Raw genomic sequence first — 24,785 nt, 5'->3', positions numbered from 1 at the left:
AAATAATGAATGTCGTTAGTACCTATCACATTATGATAAATGAATAATATTGATCAAAACATTACTCGTTATAGCTCACTCAGATCTTTGCGACTTTCCTCAAAGTCATATAAAAACCTTTGGTACCTAAGTAGGCACTCCAATTTGTAATATTGAATTCATCTACAAAGACAGATACATAACTTGTACCTTATATTCTGATTTTATTCCAATAAAATTACACCCCCAAATAAACAAATATAGGTATAATCACCCGCTAGACTTCACACAGACTGATTCGTGTTCGTAAAATGCTTTCATCGCTAATTTTATTTGAATTCACATCAATCACTTTAAGCATGTCGGTTGAAATAACAGTATTACATATTTGATTTATTCATAAATCCTTTTCGAAATTACTGATTTGCCAACGCTTGTCTTACATGGTTGAATGAGGGATTCGAGAAACCAAACATCAATCAAAATATTGGTTTTATATTAAAAGTAGATGGGTTAAAAATATCAGCTAGTTTTATTCCAATTCTTTAATACAGTAGGTATGTTATGTTCTGTATTGTATTCTGATGAACTTAAACTTACATAACACACAAATATATTATGTGAAAACCACACACGCAATGTGAAGAAGTACGTAGAAGAACATGTCAACATAAACTTAAACTTGCATCCGTTGCATCATTAACATAAATACTAACTACATACTAAGAGGTCATAGCATCACTTCACAATATTCACAATTGAACTTAATGTACATAAAATGGCAAATATATGTGCTCACCACAATCCAATCCCATTTCATATTCCAAGTTGGAACGTGAGGTGAGCAGTCCAGAATTCAAGACTATGAATATTTATACCAGGAGCTGGTAAAGTATATTCCGACGTACGGAGTATCTACGATGCAGATTACATTGTTCATAAAGTTTTGATAGTCCAATTTGTAGGTGCACCATGTAGCCTCACACCTGAGTTCTTTTAAGAGGTGGGTGAAGTCCACTGTGCTATGCAATAACTTGTCATAAAGAAAGACTGCGGGCAAACCGTAAAGTTTGTTTGGTATTTACGTGGATTCCGGACTTTGGATGAAACATACCTATTACTTTTTTGTAGGTATACGGCATTTTTGTATACTATCTTTTTTTGCATTGGAACTATAAACCTAGATACAGAAAAAGTATGAATATATCTGGATAGGTATCAAAACTATCGAGTTTATTGCGACTGAACTTTGCTATTTGTTTACAACTGTTCATCATCACGTTTTCGAATGAAACAACACCAACCACATTTAACCCTTCACTGGCATAGCTCATCCTCATCAAATGTAATTTAGACGAAACCACCCCTCTTGTTATAGAATACACCGACGATTTATTTTACTACATCACGTCTACATTAAGCTGAATTTATAGTTGTCTAAATAAATTCCTTTTGTGCGCCATAACAGGTGATTTCTCCGGGTTATGCTGTATTAGCGAGTAGAAATTACGAGACAGCGTAATGAGGGTGGCACCAACGCGATTCAACTTTGCTCCGTTATACTTTAATTTTATGTGTGAAGAAGATTCCATTCTACATTTTATGTAAAAGGGTTTTAGTGTCTAAACGAAAGTTGAAATGTGTGGCCGTACTTAAAAATTACTTATAGCAAGGACGTCCACTGGTTTATTGCTCAAAGTTATTTTACAGGCGCTTTAATATTAGATGTATTTTGTAGACTACTTCGCGGCATAATTTCCCCTTTGACTACGTACTAACGTATTAAAACGTATTTTAATACGGTTTTCATGTAGATTAGATTGTTCCAATTTCTGTAAAGTGTTTTGCTTATAATGATATCTGTGACTTGATTTCTATTTCACTTTACGTAAAACTTAATTATAGTTACTGATAATATAAAATTTATGTATTATGTTTGAAAATTTCTTGTTGTAAAGCAGTTATTAAAAAAATCATGTAAACCACCCCAAAACACCAGCTTTGAACACACTTTATGTATTCTAGAGCGATGCAAATACCCGTAGAGAAACTATCGTTAAGCGAAGGTGCATTTACAAGCTCGTCACTATCGTCTATAGAGTGTTAATTGAGAACTCTCAAAGTTATCTTGTTAGCGTAATCCTTAGAACTAAACTACGTCCTGTTTTAATAGTAGTAGGTAACCGAGTTCCATCATAAAACAATTCTAGCTAAGCTAAAATTAGTATAACATTTTCCGTTACTGTTTAAATAATATTAATTTTCCCAGACTTCGAAAATAGAACAAAAAATCTTTATGATTCGTTGTTATTTTAGGCTCGAAATAGGCTTCAGGTCGAAACTGGCACTTCTAGTAAAAATAGACACTTAAAACCTTTATTAGCATGAAGAAAATTTAAATTTTCATAGACAAGACATCTTTGAGAAAATAATATAAATAAAAACTTTTTAAAATAACTTCTTTGATTACTTCAAAATCTTACTTAACAAACTTGCTATTCTATTTACTGAAGCGTTATCCAGCCACATTGACTTTCAAATGCCTCAACCACGGTATTTCAGCTGAAAAGTCCGTATAAAATTGATTGCTAATAACTGGTATTCGCGAGTCGCGATGTGTGCCTTTTGTACCCAGCTTGTAATTATTCTCCCAGACTTCAGGTGATTACTCCAATTCCCTTTTATTGAGTTAACCGATGACATGTACTGTAATTAGCATGTTTTTTAAAGTTGGCTTTTGAACTTTTGTTTGTTTAGGTGAGATTTAGGGTTTTGTTAGCTTTTGTTTATGTATGGAATGGGTAAAGTATAGAATTGCGTACATTGTATTCTTTTTTGCAGGCATATTTTCAAATAATGTAATAATGTGTAATTTTGAAATGTATGTTTTGTATAAAAAAAAAACTCATTTCAATTACCTAAATAATTTAAAGGTTTGATCGAAAAACAAAGAATAAAATGTATGTATTACGTAGTAAAAGTGTCTGCCAAAATACCATACTTCAACAAATTATATTATCATACTTTCTGTTTCTATTGTTCGTCGTCTGTTTGCCAATGGAGGACACATAAATATATTAATAGTAATTGATCCCCAATTAATCGGATTACCACGATAATACTCATAGCATTTCATCAATAATACAAAGTTGGCTGCGAGCCTATTGTGTAAGCAATTGTCTTTGTATCCAAATAAATAAAATAAGAGAAATAAGGTAAAATTGCTTGAGCCGATGTTTATAGCAGATTGACGTTAGTTTGATTTTTAGTTCCAGGCATTTATTGGTTCTTTTTAGGAAAACTTGTTTTTTTTTTTGCTTTTTACATACTGGTAATCTACAGCGGTCATTACAGTGTTACTTTCAAACCAAAATATATTATAGCTATTAGGCTAAAGTAACATTACTCTTTAATATTTATTTTAAGTTTGTTTTACAGATTTTCGTATGATGGTTCCTACGTAGGTACTAGTATGTCTTTAGAAGAATGTTTATTTCATATTTTTATTTCAAATTTGTTTCAAACTTTATTCTAAAACCATGGTTCTGAAAGAAATTTGTGTTCTGTTTCGTGTCAAAGTTCCTCCGACGCCGGACATCGAGAGCAACTTTTAAAAGGAAAGTATTGTAACCTATTTATTTTCTAATTTCCAACAAATGGACTGATGTGTGTTAGAAATTTTACGTCTATGTTCAATTTACAATTAATAAAGGTTAAATTAGGATTTTTTCTAGTTCTATGGACCGATTTACCAAATTCGTCAGAGTTCGAAATAAGTTTCCAAAGAATCGTTGAATAAAATCTGAGTACTGAAAAGTTTCATTATTTTTAACTAGTCACGTATTTGTCGCAATAAATGAAATTACTCACACAGATCGTTCACCTAATTGTATTAGGAATAATCTGCCAGAAGTTTTCGGTCCTTCGAATATTGTTGGTTCGGTCATTACGTCACTAACTTTGTTAGGGTCTGATACCTATGGGACTGCTTAGAGGCAGTTAACGACGCGTGATGCTGACGTACCTAAGGTTCTACAAGACTAAAGGGCACTACAAGGGCAAGAGGATAATGAACATTGACAGAGGTTTAGCCTAGAGCTACGTCAGACAATTTTAAATTTCGAATAGAAATGGATCTTGGATTTTAAATTTAGAATAAGGACTGATTTGTCCCTGTTTTTGTGCGGCCTCAGGCCTCTATAAAAAAAGATGTTCAGTCAATCTGTCATTTATATGAAGAAAAAAGATCTAAGGATTTGTGAAATATGTATATTATTCAATCTATATCGCATTATTTCAGGTCAATAAGTTGCAGAGTCAAAATAGCCTGCAAGCAATTTAATTTGCATATCAGAATAGTAAAAGTTCTTCATAGCTTTTTAGATAATTTAAAATATACACTAACCTGTTTTTGGCTCGACTTTGACTGCTGGAGTTCTAGACTGGATTCAGGTCCCAAAATAAACCTAAGAATGTTTATTTGTGAAAGCTGTTTTTCGTAGTTATGTTATAACTAAACGAAGACTTTTTGAAGTTTTTACGTGATTGGATAAATTAAATTCAAGCTCTGCTATTTATTTTCTCAGTAGAAGTTGAACATCATTAGGTTCCGTCAACAAACAATAACATTTAGTTTTCTCAGTATAAGGGACATCAGTACTGCTTCAACTGTATCAATTAATACGGTGTTTACTGTTTTAAAATGAAAGCTAATTGTTGTTATTTTCAAGTTGGATATAAATAAAACAGATTAGAAAATGAAGCTGATTTTATGTTAAAAGAGATGACTCTGGAGAGAACCTCTATAGGATACCCACAGGTTCTACCCATGGACCGAACTACGTATCGGTTTGCCACTTCGTGGCTCCTAAACGAATGATATGATTTGAAAGCACTTTGTTCCCGAATGCCAATTTTGTTTGTGTGTGAGTCTTATTTCTATTAATTTAATCTATATATAGTATTACCAGATATAAATAACCCGCTAACCAAAGACATACGGGTGAGCTCCAAAGTGGGTGGATGTCGGGGCTTGCGGGTACCCGTACAAGTGTCGCCTACTCGTGCGGTTAGCCGCAAGCCGCACCTCTGCATCTGCCGCACTATCTTAACGTTTATTGGCCATTTATTTTGGTGTATTACGTGAATTTAACTGGGACATTCATTAAGGGGTTCGTTTTAATTAAGTGGTTGAAATAAATATGTTGTTTCGAAGTAATTTGTACAGTATCTTAACCAATTTTAGTTTTAGTACATGTTTGTTCTTCTTTCTCGGTAAAGTGGCTTATTAATAGATGACGAGGTGATAGATGGGATGTAGGGGTCCATTTAATTTCTGGATCCGTAAAACAGCTCTCCTCAGGGCTCCAGAAAAACTGAGATAAATATATGTTACCACTGACGCTGATATTTACAACTTCCATGGTCCTGTAAAGTCATATTTTTCTAAAGCAGATTATCATGTTGAATTTCAGTAGGGAAAGGTAGACAGGACAGGACACCTAACTTTTATAAGGTAGCTCGAAGTACCTAAACGTGTGAAACCATTTCCAAAGTTGTTCCACAAAAGGGGAGGATCCCTACAATCAGACTTGCAGCGTGTTACAGATGTCTCGTGTCAACTGCGCGAGTGTCGCGAACTACTTGCACGACTAGCGGAGATGTTCGACATTTATTAAACATTTGTTGCAACTTGCTATGTGGATTGCTTGTGTTTGTATTTCAGGGTTAAGTTTAGACGTGTTTTTAAAGAAAATTCTAAATGAAATCCTGCAAAGTTAGTTTATGTAGGAGTGATGTGATGTACAGGATAATGTTCGTAATGGTTGCTACAAATTGAAAGTCTTTTGCAGATGCTGGATCCTGTATGGAAGTGAAGAAGGACGAATAAGGGATTAGAAGATACAAGAAGATATATCTAAGTTTGGATTTTTTAACTTTTCGGTACATATTCTGCAGACTAAGGGGTCAAATGGTTCAAGATTAGTTCTAATTGGTTCAATAAGCCGTTTTGGTATGTTTTATAACGATGTAGAAAATGAAACACAAAAACTATGTACGTAAATATAAACAGTCTATTTATTTAATTCCACAGCCATTAAATCATAGTAATATCTTAATTAATTCTTGGTCTCTTAATTTACATTACATACCTGCACCGTGCCGATAAAATATTTGACAAACATTTTTGGTGATATAATCAGTGTACAAATATACTTTTTAAGATTTTTGTAAATACACGAAAAGTTTTGATCACTGAAAACTTTTGTCATGTAAAATCTCTTTGTTAAAAAATATGAATTAATAACTTAGCGTCGTCAGCCTCATTGTAAATGTAGGTTTTTGGGCATTTATTTACCTAATCTTATTTCACAATTTTGCCATCCTTAAAATTATTTGGACGTTTTCTTATTAATTGTTTGCTAGCACTAATTATCGCTTCATAGAACGTATTCGTTTTTAATTGCGATTCGAACTTTTCACAATGTTCGAAAAAGGTCGGGTATAGGTCCTTCAACTCCGCGTGGTCTAACGTAGGGAATAAGTGATGCAGAGCATGATCGCCAAACCGAGTAATCGATTTAAAATGGTTACCCGCGTAATCGATTCTCTCGACTATGGCATCCAGCTGGTGGAGGCCCCAATCGATGTTTTCGTCCCTGAAAAAACATAGATAAATCGATTTTAATAAATCACTAAATGTTTGTAATAAATAAGGATAGTTACATAACATCGAAGGTCGCGATCAACCTCATGCTTCATACGTTTTTATTTTCTGTTACCAAGAATTACACCGTACATTTTTGTGCTCATTTATAAATTATTTTCATGTCAATGCCTTCAATATAGATTGACATGAAAAGGATTTAGAACATGTATTTTTCGTACAAAGGCATTTCTTTGAAATATTTAGGAATTTGTTACATCGGTATATTGTCTGTTGTAGTCAAAGTGATTAACTTCGGAATACTGTTTATTATGTTTCGTATTTTATTCCACGAAAAAGGATTGATGTATGATTTACGGCAAGCGATATAGATGGTTCCAACACTATCAAAGAGATGATTTTAATAGTTTATCGAATCAACGATACCTTTATCGATAGGAAAGCTGAATCGAGTGTTTCAAAGGTGTTCGTAGTAAAAGTTAATTGTAATTAAAGTGAAAGGTGCAGTTTGAATGGACACAAGTTGGCTCAGTTTAGCAGGATGGTTCCGGCGATAAAACTTCAATCGACTGCAGGTAAATTGCAGCTGCTAATTGGTGTAACGTTCAATTTGTCGCCTTTTGAGGATGAAACTAAAATACAAGTTGAAAGAGATGCCTATTTTATAGCTGATTAAAGGCTCAAAGATATACGACAGTATAGACAGAAACATAATATTCATTCCTTCGACAAACAATATTCGTGTGTTAAACAATCGACTCCTAATGATCTAGCAAATTAATCTAAAAGCTTCGTGTTGTTTTTATTGGACAACATTATGGATGATAGGTACCTGCGTGGTATAAGTATGTTTATATTACCGTGAAAAGTTACGAAATCATTGAAAAGGCTTTAGATGTATCTTCCAGTAGTTTGTTTTAAAAAGGAAGTAAACCATTGTTTAGTCACGTGCATTTTTGTGTATGTATGTTTTCTCAGCAGCGAGGTCAGTGTATAGCTTTTAATTTTTTTATTTCGCATTGTCAATTAGTGTAAATATTTACACATTTTAAAGAACTGTGTGTTTAAGTTAATTTGGGGGTTTTCCTAAAGTTCGATTTAAGGGTAAACAGTATTTTTGAATGTCTTTAATCGTTTTTAGTTAAGAAGAAGTAGAGCTGCAAAAGTAAATTTGTTTTAGCCCAAAACAAATATTATATCGCGGAAGCCATATTAGCATAAATAGGTAATAATAAAAACTGTTGATGCAGTTTTCGAAGAACAATGGTAGATTCAGGCTTGTGAAATCCGAACGTACTCGTACCCAAAGTAATTATTAGTCCTTGTAGCCAAGTAAAATTAATAAGTGACGATTAAAAATGAATAAAATTAACTTAAAACATTATTTCGTAGAAATACTTTGGTAATAGATAAACTTCAGGTTGGAATGATTCATCCTCACTCCTCAGACTTATTTTATCTACATAACACAAACTTAGTCAAAGCAACCAAAAAGGTTTTCTTACCTGGGTACATCGCCTTCAAAAAAGTTCCTATGGCTGTGATGGCCAGCTGTCAACCCGAAGAATACGAAGAAGAAACTGGCTGGTACCAACGTCACCAGCCATACAGCAATAGTCCAGTGAAAAGGAAGACCTCCCATTAGGTACATCCAGGTAGGTATTGTGAAGGGTATCAAGTTCTTCCAACTTAAGGATTTGCCTTCATAGTTCGTTGCACAGAAAACCAGTCTGAAAATGAGAGACCGAGTTTACGTTAGAATTTTATTTGTACATGTTGTGATAGAGTTTTATTTGAATGTAGGAGCAATAATTGAAGGGCAATAAATGACCTTCAAGGATGGTTGGCGTTCCTTGGTCCAAGCCTACGTTCAGCATTGGACGATGATATGATGATGAAATGACTATCTAGAACTGTATGAAACTGTTTTACTTCAGGGTATAGTTTAAAAAGTTTAATGCAATTACTAAATGCGAAAATGCCATCAAACTGCTTCGTAGAAACTTGAACAAACAGTTTAATATTATAAAAATGTACAACTTAAGTCTTTACTAAAGTTACTAGCAACATAACATTTGAATTATTAACAGTGTCAATGGTATAATAATGCGTAATGATGCCTATTACAATTATTATCTTTGTTGACCTTTCCTGTCACTTATTATGTAGTTCAGGGACTATATAGCTTTACAAGTTTTTTACGGGACCTTTGTGATTTTAAGCCAAAAGGCCATTCGTTTTTTTTTTACGAAATTCACAATCTATGATAATTTGTTTTTTATTGCGTAGTAATTTTTATATTTGACTTTAAACATACATAATCTGTCTAACAAAGTAGTAATAACAAGAGACTTATTTTTCGCAAAGGTATTAGCAGTATCAAAATCAAATACAATATTACAAAATTCGTCTAATGGCATACTTAACACGAATCGCCAACCAATTAAAATCCGACTATTGTGCTTACCCGATTTAATTAAAGGGAAAACTTTATCTTGTTTCCAAATATTATTGGACCCAATTAAAGTACCTGTGTATACAGTAAAATCAAATAGCGTGGCGACAAGATAATCCCGACAGTTTGACCATATCTACGACTTCGTTAAAATTTTCCGCTTTGTGAGAGCAATTTCGTTCGGCTATTTGAGTGAAATGTTCTGCAAACCGGTATTGTTAGCACGTAAGTTGTTTATTTTGGGACACAGAACGCTTTCTATAACTTGTAAATGGTGTTATTTGAATTTTAACGTAGGGCTTAACTTTGCAATTCGGTGAAGAATATAATTCGATTTTACTGACTAAAATCTATAGAGTATAGAGGCAGTCGGTATTCATTATCATAATTATTATCAATACTTCGAGGAGTAGCGCTTTGTCCTAGTTATAAGCTGTGCTTGATTTATTTATCATTATTTTGGATAAAACATATAATTATTTATTTATTTATTTATTTATTTATTTATTTATTTATTTATTTATTTATTTATTTATTTATTTATTTATTTATTTATTTATTTATTTATTTATTTAATGCTTCTGCACATTTCGTACAAGGCGGACTTAACGCCATAGGCGTTTTCTGCCAGTCTACCTTTGGGTGGTGGAGAAAAAGCTGTGGTAGGTGCAAAGTTTTTGTTAAAAATATTGTCAACAAAGAACACAAAAATATATATATATTTACAATATATGAATAATAATAAATATACAGTATACATACATACTTAAATACATACATACTACAATACATACAATATTACATTTGCCAAGAGAGGCCAAGAAACAAATTAACAACAATAAAAAAAGTAAAAAAAAATAAGAAAAAAACAACAAAAAAAACTGTCTACAGTTGCAACTCTGCCAATTTCGTATGGACGAGGTCGCGTAATTTCTTTTTGAAGGAATAACGACTGTTGACCATCCTGATCTCCAGCGGTAGCTCATTCCAGAGAAGAATAGACTTAACAAAGAAGGAAGAATGAATAATATCTGAACGGTGAGCAGGGCAGTGAAGAAGACGATTATTAATTATATTTTAAAGCATTTAATGTTTTTGCACGTTGTGTTCGAATTGCTAAAACTGAAGTGTGAAGTAATGAACCCATTAATATAACTTAAGTAAACGATGTTGTAATGATATATGCACTTAATACGCTATTTATAGATCTATGCATCGATGTGCCAATGAACCCAACGCAACATTTATTGAACTCTCGATACGATCGGACCTTGAATCGTTGTATTCGTTATCGAAACTTAATAAGTAATATCGTCTTGTAACTCGTTAAGACGATGTTTGGTACCGCCTTATTTTATTACTTTTCTAAATGCTGTTTTAAGGGATACAGAGACTGTCAACTGTTATAACCTTTGTGTTTTCGTCCTACATACGTAAGGACCTTTACTAAAGTATTTATTTCAATAAGACTTTTTGCGCTTATTTAATTTAGTCGAGTTTAAACAGATTATATTTAGCCTTGAAAAGAGAAATTAATTATTCTTGATGAAAGATAGAATCTTGGTTTTTAACAATATGCCAAACAATACTTACTCAGCAATTAACAATGTAACCAACGACATTGCATAAATAATTGGGTAGTAGAATGCGCCCATTTGAGCCCATATGGGTTTGTCCTTATATGGTAGGAACTGCAGGAATGGTTCTATCATAGACAGTTCTATATCTTGGGCTGTGTTGGTGTGCAGATGATGGGACATCGCGTGAGATATTCGCCAGTCACTGAAAGTAAAGGAATAAAAGTATTTAGATACAACAAGTAGGTACAATTAGATAATATATAAGTAGCTATATTGAGTCGCGAAAGTATCCCTACATTCTGTTAAGTAGTTTATATAAGTATACTATCTGTTTCCCATAGTTTCACTTACGTCGGGGAAACCACTAAAACCAGGTAAAAAGCCTATGTCCTTTCTCAGGTGTTAAACTATCTGTGTACCTTTCATATAGATCGATTCAACAGTTTTGGCGTGAAATAACGACAAACAGAAAGATATAGTTTTTAATGTATGGCCCAAAAAAAGTGACGTTAACATTTATGACCGATTAGTAAGTATTGTGTATTTACCCAGGCATCAGGGTCAAGAAATTGAATCGGGAATAGATCTCTATTATTATTCTTGAATACTCACAACACCGATGTTGCTTTAAAATGTCGGTACTATTCGTAGAATAATAAACATTAATCTACGTCACATTTGGCAAAATATTCAGTAGGTATACTTAAACTTGTACCTTGAACTTGTGCTAGTTTTTTCTTAGCTTTGTTTGGACTTTGAGCTACTTTTTTTTGCTAGCCAAATTATTAGCAAGACCTCAAACACAAGTAGATAAAAGATTCCTAGCATAGTAATTATTATAGGCTTTTCTATCTAAAATAAAAAGTTACCTTTACCTCTATAGTAATATAATTAAGAGAAAACCTTTTTTTGTTTTTAACTAAAGGCTCCGAAACTATTGAACTGATTAAAAAAAATCTTTGTGTTGAAAAGCTACATATAGCCTGTATTACTGTTACCGATTAACATTAGGCTATATTTTATCATGGTACGGGCAGCAGTTCTCACGGGACGCGGGTGAAACCGCGGGAAAAGCTAGTATGTTATATGTAGTATATATATTTATGTAATATATATATTTATATGTAGTATATATATTTCTTTTTTATTTCTTTTATATTATTAGCAAATACGTGTTATTTAATTGTACCGGTATACCTTATTGTCTAGTCTCACGCTTGTTCCTATAAGAATATAAGTCAATTGTTGTATTTTTCATAATTTTTTTTTTCTCTATAGATTTAATAATAATAATTTTAGTTGTAAGTTTTTTTTTATTTTGCTGTACCCTACAGGGTCCACAATTGTACCTAGCTCTAAGCCTAACTGTAACACCTACTTTAAACATTGTGGAATGCAAATCTATACATATAATAAAATGATAGGAAAGTCAAAACTGTACATTGAATATTTTTTTAAAAGAATACTTGGGGGGTGATCTATTATCGATTCTGAACCCAAATATATAGTTTTTAGAATTTTTGTCTGTTTGTCTGTATGTCTGTTTGTCTGTATGTTTGGTCTCACTGAACTCGAAAAGTACTGCATAGATTTAAATCAAATTTTGCATGAATATTACCTGGGAGTCGGTTCAACATATAGGATATATATTATCACGCTATCACCTACGGGGGATGAGCAATGAACGATAATTTCTGTTAACGTTTCTGCAACAGCGGGTGCAATAATGACACATATTTGAATGTTGAACTTTGTAAGTTTATCGGCCTATTATCAATCTTTACATAGAAAATAACGCTTTTATAAGGAACTTTAGCAAAAAACTGAATTTAAAGAAATGATATCCTAAAATTATAGATGAAGAAAATCATGCAGAAACAGATGTGCCATAAAACTGGTAGTAGGTAAAATATCAATGAAAACAGACTTCACTTTGTCATGGTATGTTCTTACTTTCAAGAAAAAATTATATGACAACGTGTGTATTTCGCTACTATAAAAACACTACAAGAAATATCAGCGCATCATCAGGGACATTTTTATAATTCTTTCACCATTAGAAAGCTACATTATCTGCGAATAACATAGGGTATATTTTATCCCGGTGCGGGCAGTAGTTCCCATGGGAAGCGGTACCCACGTCCCGAAGAAATTATGAACTTCCCCACATTCTTAAAAAGTCTACATATGTTGTTCTGACATAATATTATCCATTCATTTCATCCAATAACAAACATGCATCACACTGAAAGTGCATTGCGAGTCTAAGATTTTATTATTATATAAAAAAACATTGTAATTAATATTCAAACATCCTTAAAAATAAGTTCCTGGTTTGAATATTTTACATTATTTTGAATTCACTTACATATAAATAGAAGGTCCTTATTAATATACTTTTTGAGTAATGAAGAATGTAGGCAAAATACGACCGAAAACATTGTGTCACTTCTAAAATTAACATCAATGGGAATAACTACCTGTCACAATACGTCAACAAGATGTCAACAGAAGACAAGAGTTCGTTCGTTCTGAAAACGTACAAATTACGCGTCGCAGGCTAGAGACATACTTGCTTTCAACTTCTGATCACAAATCATCGAGCTAAGAATTATATCACAAATACACCGTTTACAATAATAATTACGAACAGTCACAGTCAGACCCATGGACTGAGTCTAAAAAAACACCTGATATAGCTACGTTTATATCATTTATATTATTCAGTTAAAAAGACAGAATTACTATCAAACGTGTTTTCGCTAAATGTTCTATTAGTTTTTGCAAATATACATTCCCAACTCTGATCTCATGGAGGTGGCGCCCGGGTGTCACCACTGTGCGGACTGTGCGACCTATCGCACCCGGCCCTGGTTTAAGCCATGGTCTGAGGCGAGAAGAAATGGGATGACAAAGAATGAGGCGGCGGAGCGACTGAAAATTCCCAACTCTCATCCCAGCCACTGCGGTAAGACACCACGAAAGCCGGATGTCGAGAGACGACTCCCGGCCACCGTAGGCGTGAGCGATTAGTTTTGAGTGGGTCATCGACCTTCCTGCTTCTAGGAGACCCGTTATTTTACGCGCCCCTCAAGGAGATTCAGCAAACCCCTGTGAGGCCCACTAGGGCCAAAGCCTGACACTCCCTCACGCTGCTCAAACTGATGGCTGAGAATTACGTAACTTTCCAGGATGCCATGCAACGTGTTGCAAATGCCCAGGCCTTTGGGAGCTTGGTAAGCCTTTTCTCCACCTTAACTTGAGTTTTGTGGTACAAGAACAAATTAGAATAGTAATGAATTAGGTCACCTTCATCACGTATTTGCCAACTCTTAATGTTCATCATGCACACCCGCTTCTCTAACTTTATTGAAGGATCACTAAAATTGCTTCAGTTAGTTTAACTACGCTACTATAGCCCGTTGTCAAACCTTTTAATATCAATTCTGTAGAAGTGTGAATATCGAATGTGTAATATATCGAATTTCCGTTTGTGCATTGCACAAAAACCAACGTTATGATTTTCGAGAAGTCAAAAGAGTTGGCCGGCTAAGAATGAGGGTTTTCGATATTTTTTCTGCCGCCAGGCGGCGCTTCGTATGCGTCAGGTCCAAACAGCTGTCAAATAGTATGGAATTGTAGGTGCCGAACTTATTGTTTATTGAAATTCTGTTATATTGGAAGTGTTATTGATTTTATTATGGACTACGGTCAGAATAAGGTTTCCGAACTAAAAATTGAGCTAAGAGAGAGGGTGCAAAAGTCACTGGTACTAAGGAAAAGCTTGTTGAAAAATTTGTTAACACAATATGATTTAGTTTTTTTTATTTACTCAACCGCAATAGTAAAACAATAATGCAGTGCTTTAATTATAAAATAAAAAAACCACTAAAATCGTTCACTATTCATAGTAAAGATAAGCACTTTGACAGTTACCTGGACCTGACGACTCGGTGCTGCCACCTCGTGGACGCCATTTTCGAAAACCCTCATTATATTCATCGTTGGTTAATTGAATACATTTTCAGAAACCACAATAACAGTAGATTTTCTCGAGGCGATCAAGTCAGTTCTGGTCTGTTCGCTCATCAGATCTTTGAAAGCGGTTCGATGATAATATACTGTTGTCCTGTTTATCTACGTGTGACACATAATATGGTATTTAAACGTCCTCCGCAAGAGAGCGAACGTTTGTGCTATTTATAAAGACGAAATTTTACCGTTGTGCAGTAGTGACGCACAGTATACACAGCACTTATGTTTCTTCTGATCTGCTGGCTCCACCAAGAAATGACAAATTGCGAGCGTACATTTTGAAAATCTTGGAAGAACTGCAGGCTTCAAGTGCCAACACACGAATTGGACTTACTCTCTCGGACGTATACTTTACCTGATCGTGAACTAATGCAAACATTTCGGTGGAATTCCAACATAACATAGTGAGTGAGTGCACAGAAAATCCCCGACAAGTAGTGAAACTATGCGCTTGCCTGATGACGCAGTCATCATCCACCCAGCTATTGTGTGGGTGTTGGCTTCCAGTCAAACCGAATCTTTTTGAGTACCAATGTTTACTTGGAGTGCCTATCTGATCTCTTCAACCCAGTGAACTAGACACCGCGTTATCCATGGTAAGTAAAACTGTTTGACAGACTTTCTGGCTCCTGATTTGTCGTAGCTGCTGCAGAAAATGTAAAAATGACAACTTTGTCAGACCTTTGTTTTATGTGAGAATTACGTAATAATTTTCCAAATCGGTTGACTAGATCCAAAGATTTCCTCAACGTCACAAACTTTACTTCTTTTGTTTAGATAAATAGTCACACATCGTCGACACCACCTTGATTGATCAACCCGTGCTGCTGCTAAGTGGTAATCCTAATTATATTGTTATGTAAAAGAATACACCTACGCTACGGCATAAGTAGTATTTTGACAATTCCAAATTGCCCACGCAGACGAAGTCGCGGGCAACAGCTAGTAAATAATATGAATAATAATATTATGAATAATATGAATAAAAAGGCAAAGTCAATTAATAAAGATAATTGATCAATTAAAACTGGGCGTAAGTCAAGAAAGTCACAAGTATTAAGTGCTTAAACTTTGGATTGAATAGGATGAAAACTTGTGGGACATTTCAAATTGGTGGAGATGTTGTTTAGAATTATGTCGCACTTCATTTCTGTTTAGGAGACAGTTAAACCATGTAAGCTTCTGTTAATTGTAACAGACTTGCGTAATTAATATGCTGTGCAATATCTGGATGGAAAAAATAATTATTACCTTGTCCAGTAACCACGATTACGATTAGTACCAAATTAATTGATTTGTTAAAAAGTGATTAACTAATTGGTTTATTTTCAAGATATTTTACTTATTTTTAATTAAACTATTGTTTTACATTCGCGACATGACGCGAGTTAGGTATAGGAAACTGTTCGAAAGAGTCACTGTGGTCTGGTACATAAATGGTGGGTTTTAGTCAACAAGAGTCTCATACTCCGTCAGTGGGAGGGTTCATTTGATGATTTCCCACAAAAAAAGTATTTGTGTACCCGGGTATAAGTATATGAACTATTTACTTAAGTTATATACTTTTACGTGAAAATTATTAGGCATGAAATGAAGAAGTAGTAACCGTTGCCGTGTTGATTCTTACATATTACTAGGCAGCAGATGTACCAGACATTTCACGAACTCACTAATAAAAATGAAATGTGAAAGTGAATCTGTTTGTATGTCCTGCTTTCACACATTTATATACCGTTTTGTCGTGGTGTTAATATCTAGACATTTTGTGACTCAGAAGCATACTTAAACGTTAGCACTATCCTAAAGCACTTCTACATTTTTAGTTTCATAATGATGATGAGACTCATCTGTAATGTACATTAAATGAGTAACTATTTTAAACAGATTTTATTAATATGTCAACACACGACAGTCAATGCATTTAAAATTAATTTAAATTCATTCATTATATAAACATAATGTTGATTGTCACGTGAAGTAACAATGAACTTCGTTCTGTTCATGGCTGTATGTTTATAAGGTTTTGGGATAACTATAATAGATATTATTTATTTTTGGGATTAAATGTATTTGGTAACTGTTATTCAACCGGTAATGTGAAATATTGTTTATCGGATATGCATTTGAAATGTTACTATATATTTTCGGAGTAAAACAAAGGCATAAAAAATTATTTGAGTTATATTATTACCGCAATCGATAAGATCACGTCTCATTTTTACAGTTACCATATTAAAAGTAAACCATCAAATAACCATTTTATTTTGAATTTTTCGCTAATAGTCGAAGCATTCACCGTAATAAATGCATAAAATAGTTTCTTCAGTTTCCGGATAAAATACAAAAAAGTACTCAGAATAAAAAAAAAATATGCTACTCTGTAAGCCTCTATTAGCTGGTAATTACTCTATTCTCTGTGGTTTTAATGGTAGAAGTGTTACCACACTTCAAAAAGAATTTGGAATGTATAGTAAATACGACGACCAAGTTCAAGGCAAGTACATATATGGCGCCGTCATATACCTACATATTATGACTTTATTTTAAGCTTGTCCACTTTTAGTCATCATTCTTTTCCTCACATTCGTATTATAAAATTTAAAATTCAGTCTCACCTGTACGACAATCCTCCTAAATTAAATAAGTACATTCTCCAACTGTCGCTTCTATGAAAATAATTATGTGCACAAGTAATTACGGAACTTAGCACGAAACTGTTCAATACTGTTAATGAGGCTCCTAGAACAAAACTTTCACTCCAGCCCCAACAGCTTAAAGGGCTTAATACTATGACAGCGAGAAGTAAAGAGTCCGTCACAAAATCACTTTTTTTCCTTAAATCTTTTGGCATAACAGGCAGTTGCGCCATGACCTTCAATTTCAAAGTCTTGTAGAATCCATCCTCTTTAAACGTGAATGGCTGGTTTCTGGGCTTCGTTGTCTTTCTTATAAAATATTTTGGTAATAAAGTCTCTGCTATTCCTTTTAGGTGATGTGTTTCAAATGCCTCTGTGATGTCTGTGCCCTGAAGAATAGAAAAATGTTAAGTTAGAATTGTTTATTTTTTAAATAAATATTCAAATCATTATAGTTCGGCCATTCAGAGAATGCGTTCCTGACACGTCGCGATTGAACTGACGACGTAACTTTGCAATGGCGTTGCAGTTACGATAAAAATATTTTTGCTGGTTGTTTACCGTTTTAACAATTGAGGAGCATTAAAACAACATTATTATATCAATAATCAATGAATGTAGTTACGTCGTCAGTTCAATCGCGACGTGTCAGGAACGCATTCTCTGAATGGCCGAACTATAGGAATGAGTGTCGTTAATGTGAATTATACAATCCATTCACAATTTACTTGTTTGTGTAGAATTTTATGCACGAGTCTTTGAGTACTGAATTTTTGATTGGACACGTTAAATCACGTGCAAAATAAGTTTATAAATGAAATATTTCAGAGTTTCTCTCGTTATTAACTAGTGTCAGATAAAATTTGTCAGTTAAAATGTCTGATGAACGTATATCCAAACATATGTGAAACCAATAACCTAACAGAACGAAATGTAAAATAGCTGCAAAACTATTTAATTTATCATTAGTGTACTGTTTACGTTGAACAACAAACCACTGGGTATATTACCACAAATAGAATTGATAGTTAATTACCATAATACACCGTTAAATTCATAAATAATTGAAGGTAAGGTGTATTGTCAAATAGCAATGTTATTATGTTAAGAGAGTACCTAGCATACTGCAGACTTAACAGTCGGCTGTTAGTTGACTCGGTGGCAATTTTTTCTTTTACCTAAGTAAAATCTTGATTTCAATGACAGTTTTCATTCGGTGTGATACCGGCTAAATACCTGATCTTTGTATTGTTATCTTTTTATTTATTTTTATTTATTTATTTAACAATTTATGTACACAGTGAACATATAAAAGAAACTAACATGGCATAGAAATAGTACAAAGGTACTGCTTATTTCTAAATCGAAATCTCTTCCAGCAGACCCGTAGTAGGAGAGTTAGAATGAAGAGAAGTAGGTAGATAGACTGTGTAAAAGGACATAGTAAAGATATATAAATTACACACATATATACATATATAAAGCAAAAGATAATACATACATACAAAAATACATATTTTATAAAATGACTCTATGAAGAAGAGGAGGACAAATAGTAACTTTTGAGTTTCTGTTTAAAAGTAGCAACAGTTTGACAGTTCCTTAATTCAGGCGGCAGCGAATTCCACAACCGTACTGCGTTTACTGTGTAGGAGAAGGAATAAAAGTCAGTGGAATGGGAGGGGATTTTAAGGAGAGATTTGAGATGCGTTCTACAGAGCGCATCAGGCGAGCGAACAAATGAAAAGCGTTCTCGCAGATAGGAAGGAGTTTTGGGATTAAAAAGGATATTAAAAAGGAGGCACAAAATGCGCGTGTTCCTGCGAAGACGAATAGGGAGCCACTTGAGTTCTTTGCGAAAATGAGAAACATGATCATATTTTTTTAAATTGAAAACAAAACGAATACATAAATTTTGCAACCGCTCAAGCTTATTTAAGAGCTCCTCTGTGGCATCCAAATAACAGGCATCGGCGTAGTCAATGATGGGTTGAATGAGAGTCTGAGCAAGAGAGATTTTGGTTCTTTGTATCTTCATACTGTTTTATACTGAGCCCAAACAAGCTATCGGCCGACTAAAAGTTTGCAGTGTACCTACTCTTATGTTCATTACTTAGTTACTATTCGTACTAAGACAGACGCCAATCTAACTATTTCATGAGGCAATATACTTAATCTTGATGAAGCATTTATTTATCATGCCTGATTTAGTAAAAAAAAAGCTGAATATCATTCAAACCTCCTTGTTACAAAGTACATACTGATTCATGTAATGCATATTATAAAGAGATTTGCATTTTATCTAAAAACATTATGAAACCACTTTTGCTCCTACCATTTACATGATTATCCATTACCTATAACTACAATATGCTGTTTTTTTTATGACTCAACCAACGTCAAGTATAGCCCACTTCTGAAAATAGATGCTTGCAAAAGCTAATAATTAATAAACTATGACTAGGTATATTATTCTCTTGTTCACCTCATTATTTCTTCCACAGCCCTTTTCTTTGCGAACGCTTGCAATACATATAAAATAGGGTCTCGCGATTTACACTCTGCATTGATGAAACTCGCGAAAGCTACATAATTGTATGGATATTCAATAAATAACAGTCGAAGCCTATAATGCCTCGACTGTAACAGAGTACTATTATTTATTGTACACTGGCTGTTTACAAATGACAGTATCAGGTCTCAATGTGATAGAAATGGAGCTTGTCGCCATTTATCGCGATCGTATCCCAGCCTGAACTGTAGTGGTCATTTTTTATCGTCCAATGAAAGAGGAAATAATTTTTTTTTACTTAAATAGAACAGACAAAAAGCAAAGTTCGGCTAACTTGAATGGGGGCGCGAGAAACAAGACCGTTGATCCTTGGTCTGAAGTTTAGACCATTGCAGCGAAAAAATTTTACACTTAAGTTGGATTTGAATGGTCCCTTCTTGTAGACATAGGACTTAAATAGGGGTGCGTTTAAACCATATGAGTGAATGCTCATTCTATTCCCATGTAAGAAAGTCACAAAAAGTATTGGTATTATCAAAACAATTTGATAAGAAAATCTGCGAAAGAATGCTCCTGTTCCAGGTCGCTCATTCAGTCATTCCGAATACAAAACGCAACCCTTTGAGTGCTGGAGTATACACGAGTACCTAAGTAGTAAACCGGTCCAAGTAGTGTGAACCTTTTTTTTGTAGCAGTGAGCAAGTTCGATGTATGTGTACTAACCTTAGTGGCAGTAATCCACTCGGAACCTCCAGGATGTGCTGACACGAAGTCAGTTAAATCATACAAGTTGTCATGTATCCTCCACAGACCTTCGGCGCCGTCCTGCACACGCTTTCCTTTGATCCAGTTCTGGGCGGATTTTGGCGCCACATCGCGAAATATCGGATACTCCAATTGGGGGAAGCTTATCTGCCGTCTTTCTGTATCAGGCGCCATCTCGTCTTGGTACTGCGTCTATAGAGAATCGAATGGAGGAATAAATATAGACAACAAGGTTAAGGACAAGTTAATAGTATTAAAAATTACATAAGGTAAGAAATTTTGGCTAAAATAAGTTTTTAAAGCTCATTCGATCAAACCGGTATCTATTATAAAAATTAATCATAACTGACTATTTATTATACTCTGATGAAGTATTAGATTCTATTTTAGATACTTAAATCTAAAATACCTGTATTATTTATATATTTTTATTACAACTAGACTTAAATTCGAAAACTTATTTTAGACTGGTAAGGTTTTATTATGCGTTATCAGATGACGGGGGTTTTTTGTAGAGATTTTTTCGTAGAACCATTGACGTTAATGTTAACAAAATGACCAACAGTTCGGTATAAATTGTTTGTGGGTTAATTCCATAAAAACAAGTTGACGCATGTACCATGAATTATGTATAAAAAAGATGTTGTACTATAATTAAGTTCTGATTTACTATGTATGTTTGTTTATGAGTGAGAAATTATAGTGGTTTTGTACGTATTGGTTCTCAGCTTCATCTGGTTAAACTGGAAGTCGACCCCAATTTATTTAGTTCGAAAAAACCTAGGCAGATGATGAAGTAATAGTTCCCACGGGACGCGGGTGAACTTTAGGTATGCGATGTAGACCAGCCTTAATTTTTTGTTCATTATTTATTAGGTGCTATAATTTTTTGCAGCACACGTTTGTCACGTTTAGGAGGTTTTGTACAAAAACTATCAGTAAAAAGTTTTGATCGTTATAGTTTTGATTTCGTGTTTGTTTAAAAAAAAGAATTATAGTAGGTAAGTACATTAGCCTAAAAGACAAAATTATTGTATGTGCTGCTTTGTGATAAAAAATAAGGCTGAAACTGAAATTAGAGACTATCACCGAATAATGGACCATTTGAAAACGCCAAGAAAACTAATATTTTGTTGAATTCAGATTTACAGTCATTTACTTCAAGTGGCTAAGCATTTGTTACCAAAACGATTAACCTTCACTACTTCCTGTTTTTTGCGAGAATGAAAAAGCAACAAAAATACTGAATAACTCATATTATTTGGTTACTTTATGTACCTAAGTTAACTTTAATTTTGATGTGTTAACTAGCACTGAGTCCTAACATACAACTGCAGAAAACGGCATTACATAACCAAAGTTGAAGCTCTCATTCATTTTGATTATATGGGTATATAACAATCTACTGTTAACCACATCTAAATTACATGCAATTCAAAATAATTTCTGCGAGAAGTGCAGTTGTCAACTTTATGATGACGTAGGAATTATGCGAATAATGGCATGCACTAAAAGTACCAATTTCAATTTCGGGGTTGCCCGGGTAACTGGGTTGAGGTGGTCAGATAGGCAGTCGCTCCTTGTAAAACACTGGTACTCAGCTGAATCCGGTTACACTGGAAGCCGACCCAACATAGTTGGGAAAAGGCTCGGGAGATGATGATAAAAGTACCAATTTCACGAGTCACGTGTCTTATGTGTGGTTAACATTTCATTTGTTTTTACCCGACTGCGACACAAAGATGTTTTATTCAGATATTTGCAACATAAACAACTAAACGTCCATTAATTGAGCAGTAAGTGAGGCTGATATGAGATATGTTTTTATAACTATTGCCTATTTTAGATAAAGGCTGTAGCTTACTTCTTGGTAACCTTTGAACGAAATCTCATTTATCATGGCATGGATATTCTCGAATACATTCATAGACATTCTAACTTAAAACTTTGTAAGGACCTATTAATCACTTATTCTTAAGAGAGGTTTTGCGTGTGAATGAACTCTGCTCAAAATATATTCCAGTCAAGTATTTTTTTGTGAAGTTAGTCTTTCTTTTTTTTCTTAGCCTTTATTGTCTCACTTTGGGTAAAGGCCTCCCCATCCTGTCTCCAGAGCTCTCGATCCTTAGTCCTTCTTGCCGGCACTTTTCTGATCACGCGCAAAATAAAATGCTGTCTACATGGTAAGACCGGCTTTTTGATCGCAATCAGAGTATCTTAATAATCTTAATGACACATACAAGAAAACCTGCAGCACCTAGTCAATTAAACTTGGAATTTTCTTACATAAACCAGTTTACATTAAAGGTTAAGGAGGCCAGGCGTGAACAGATGGTAAGTAATTGTATGTAACGTTTTGCATCAAATAAGACCTGTATTGTTTTAAAGCTTCCTTACAATAAATTAAATAAAATTTCTTTTGTAATCTAAAAAGGCTCAAGGTCTTCTGAAATTAGCCTGTGGGTAAATTATATCGGAGATGAATTAAATCCAAATGTTTGACAGTTAAGGTCATTGAACTCCATACAACTCAACTCACGTGCAACGAGGTATGCGTACCGACAATAAAATTTGAAATCCATATAAAAATGATGATTATTTAATATTTAATAATTATTGTACTTATTTTTGTTTATCTTGTCTGTAGTTATCAGATGATGTTGAGGCTAATTACGCTGTTTTTGTTCATGATATCTAAAGAACGAGCTGTAGAAAACAATACGTACAGAATAATAATTAAAAAAACAAAACAATTGCAACTAAAGACAGGTTCGAATAGAATGTACGTATGTACTCCCTTATAAATTTTGTAATCGAATGTCCACTTTTACAATTTGAATGGTTTATGTAATTTTAATTTCAACAACTGTCTATAACATAATGAATACATACAATATAATTCGTATGAAAGTAAACATTTCGTGTCATTGGATACGCGGCAACTCAATCTAATTTTCTGCAATCTGAGTACAAAACTGAAGACACGTTTGTCCTCAGTTTTGTTTCCTATTACCAGTATTCTTATGTTTTTGTTCCGAAAAATAAATTGTGGAAAGTTATCGTAACGACCATTTTTTTGTATAAGATAGTGCTACTAATCATGATACTTTAATTTGTTTACCAAATGATTTTGACGTCAAACACTGATATGTAATTATCGGCATACTAATGTACCTACCTAAAGTACTCAGTACCTACAAAATTAATGTTTTTAAAATTATGAATAAAACTTTTTCAAAAAACATACCTTGGGATTATAAACACGATTTTCTTTAAATTTTTTTGGTACAATCACAGTAAACACGAAATAAGTAGTTATTGTTTAAAAAAGTTACAGTAAGTGCGACCGCCAATGGGCGCCGATTGGCCCTGACTGCGCAGACGCACGCGATCGCGTTCCGTTGATACCGAAGTGTTACGCTTACCACACATAATTACTTGTATCAGTTCTGCAATGACTTGTTATTTGCGTGAAGCATTTTAATCTACCAGTTTTGTCAGTACATCAAGTTGCATTAACTCGTTGATCAAAGATAAGTATAATTAATATAATCAATCATCTATCAACACTGGAATGTGAAAAAAATAATAACTTAATATTTATTTGTTTATTTATTTCCTAGCTGGTGCGCGCGTCTTCGTCTGCGTGGGCAATATAGAGTTGCCAATTCTATATTGCTAAAATACTATACATATGAAGGTGTATTCTTTCAAATGACATTATATTTATTTATTTATTTACTTATTGGAAAACCAACGGCTATACAAAACAATGTTGTAAACATATATAGAAACAGAAAGCCAATTATAGGTTTTCACGGATAATAATGGAATAACACGCTTAAAGCTAGGTAATCAGCTGGTCTATGAGGTATTAAAATTATAGTTACATAATACAAGGTTAAATTTTGAAAAAATCGTGATTTAGTTGCCTACGAACCACAGCACTCCTGGTATTGAATGGGTCAAAAGAGTACTCTTTACACAATTTGTTAAAATCCTTGCTCGCTCGCAACATATATGTATTCTGCCTATAGTTCGAAGATGACAATGGGACTGATATAGGTGGGTTAAACCGAACAGATTTTTGAGGAACTGAGAAACTAAGTTTCTGCAATAAATTAGGGCAGTCAATTTCATTTGACAGCAGTTTGAG

At 33.8% G+C, this 24,785-nt stretch overlaps 1 protein-coding gene and 1 long non-coding RNA gene across 3 annotated transcripts in view; one reads left to right on the top strand and one right to left on the bottom strand.

The window, feature by feature from the left end:
* The window catches only part of LOC124632008, an 85,372-nt gene extending 79,272 nt beyond the window's left edge, over nt 1-6,100 (top strand). Inside the window, exon 3 of the long non-coding RNA XR_006984569.1 lies at nt 5,832-6,100. This is a non-coding gene — a long non-coding RNA (uncharacterized LOC124632008). The remainder of the gene's footprint in view (nt 1-5,831) is intronic.
* On the bottom strand, nt 6,032-24,031 carry LOC124632006 (cytochrome b5-related protein-like). 2 transcript variants are annotated; one of them, XM_047166659.1, is made up of 6 exons: nt 23,877-24,031; nt 20,588-20,815; nt 17,332-17,741; nt 10,695-10,883; nt 8,152-8,376; nt 6,032-6,638 (listed from the first exon to the last, which is right to left on the bottom strand). In XM_047166659.1, the coding sequence occupies exons 2-6, from the start codon at nt 20,801-20,803 to the stop codon at nt 6,344-6,346; spliced, it is 1,335 nt and encodes a 444-aa protein (XP_047022615.1). In that variant the 5' UTR covers nt 20,804-20,815; nt 23,877-24,031; the 3' UTR covers nt 6,032-6,343. The 2 variants fall into 2 exon arrangements, with proteins under 2 accessions (XP_047022615.1, XP_047022616.1); XM_047166660.1 differs by having other exon boundaries at nt 20,588-20,821; nt 23,877-24,017.
* Between the last annotated feature and the right edge of the window lie 754 nt (nt 24,032-24,785).

This window comes from Helicoverpa zea, chromosome 7 (assembly GCF_022581195.2).
Source record: "Helicoverpa zea isolate HzStark_Cry1AcR chromosome 7, ilHelZeax1.1, whole genome shotgun sequence".
Taxonomy (NCBI): domain Eukaryota; kingdom Metazoa; phylum Arthropoda; class Insecta; order Lepidoptera; family Noctuidae; genus Helicoverpa; species Helicoverpa zea.
The sequence above is the reverse complement of the archived record's forward strand: the minus strand, read 5'-3'. Positions and strand labels throughout refer to the sequence as shown.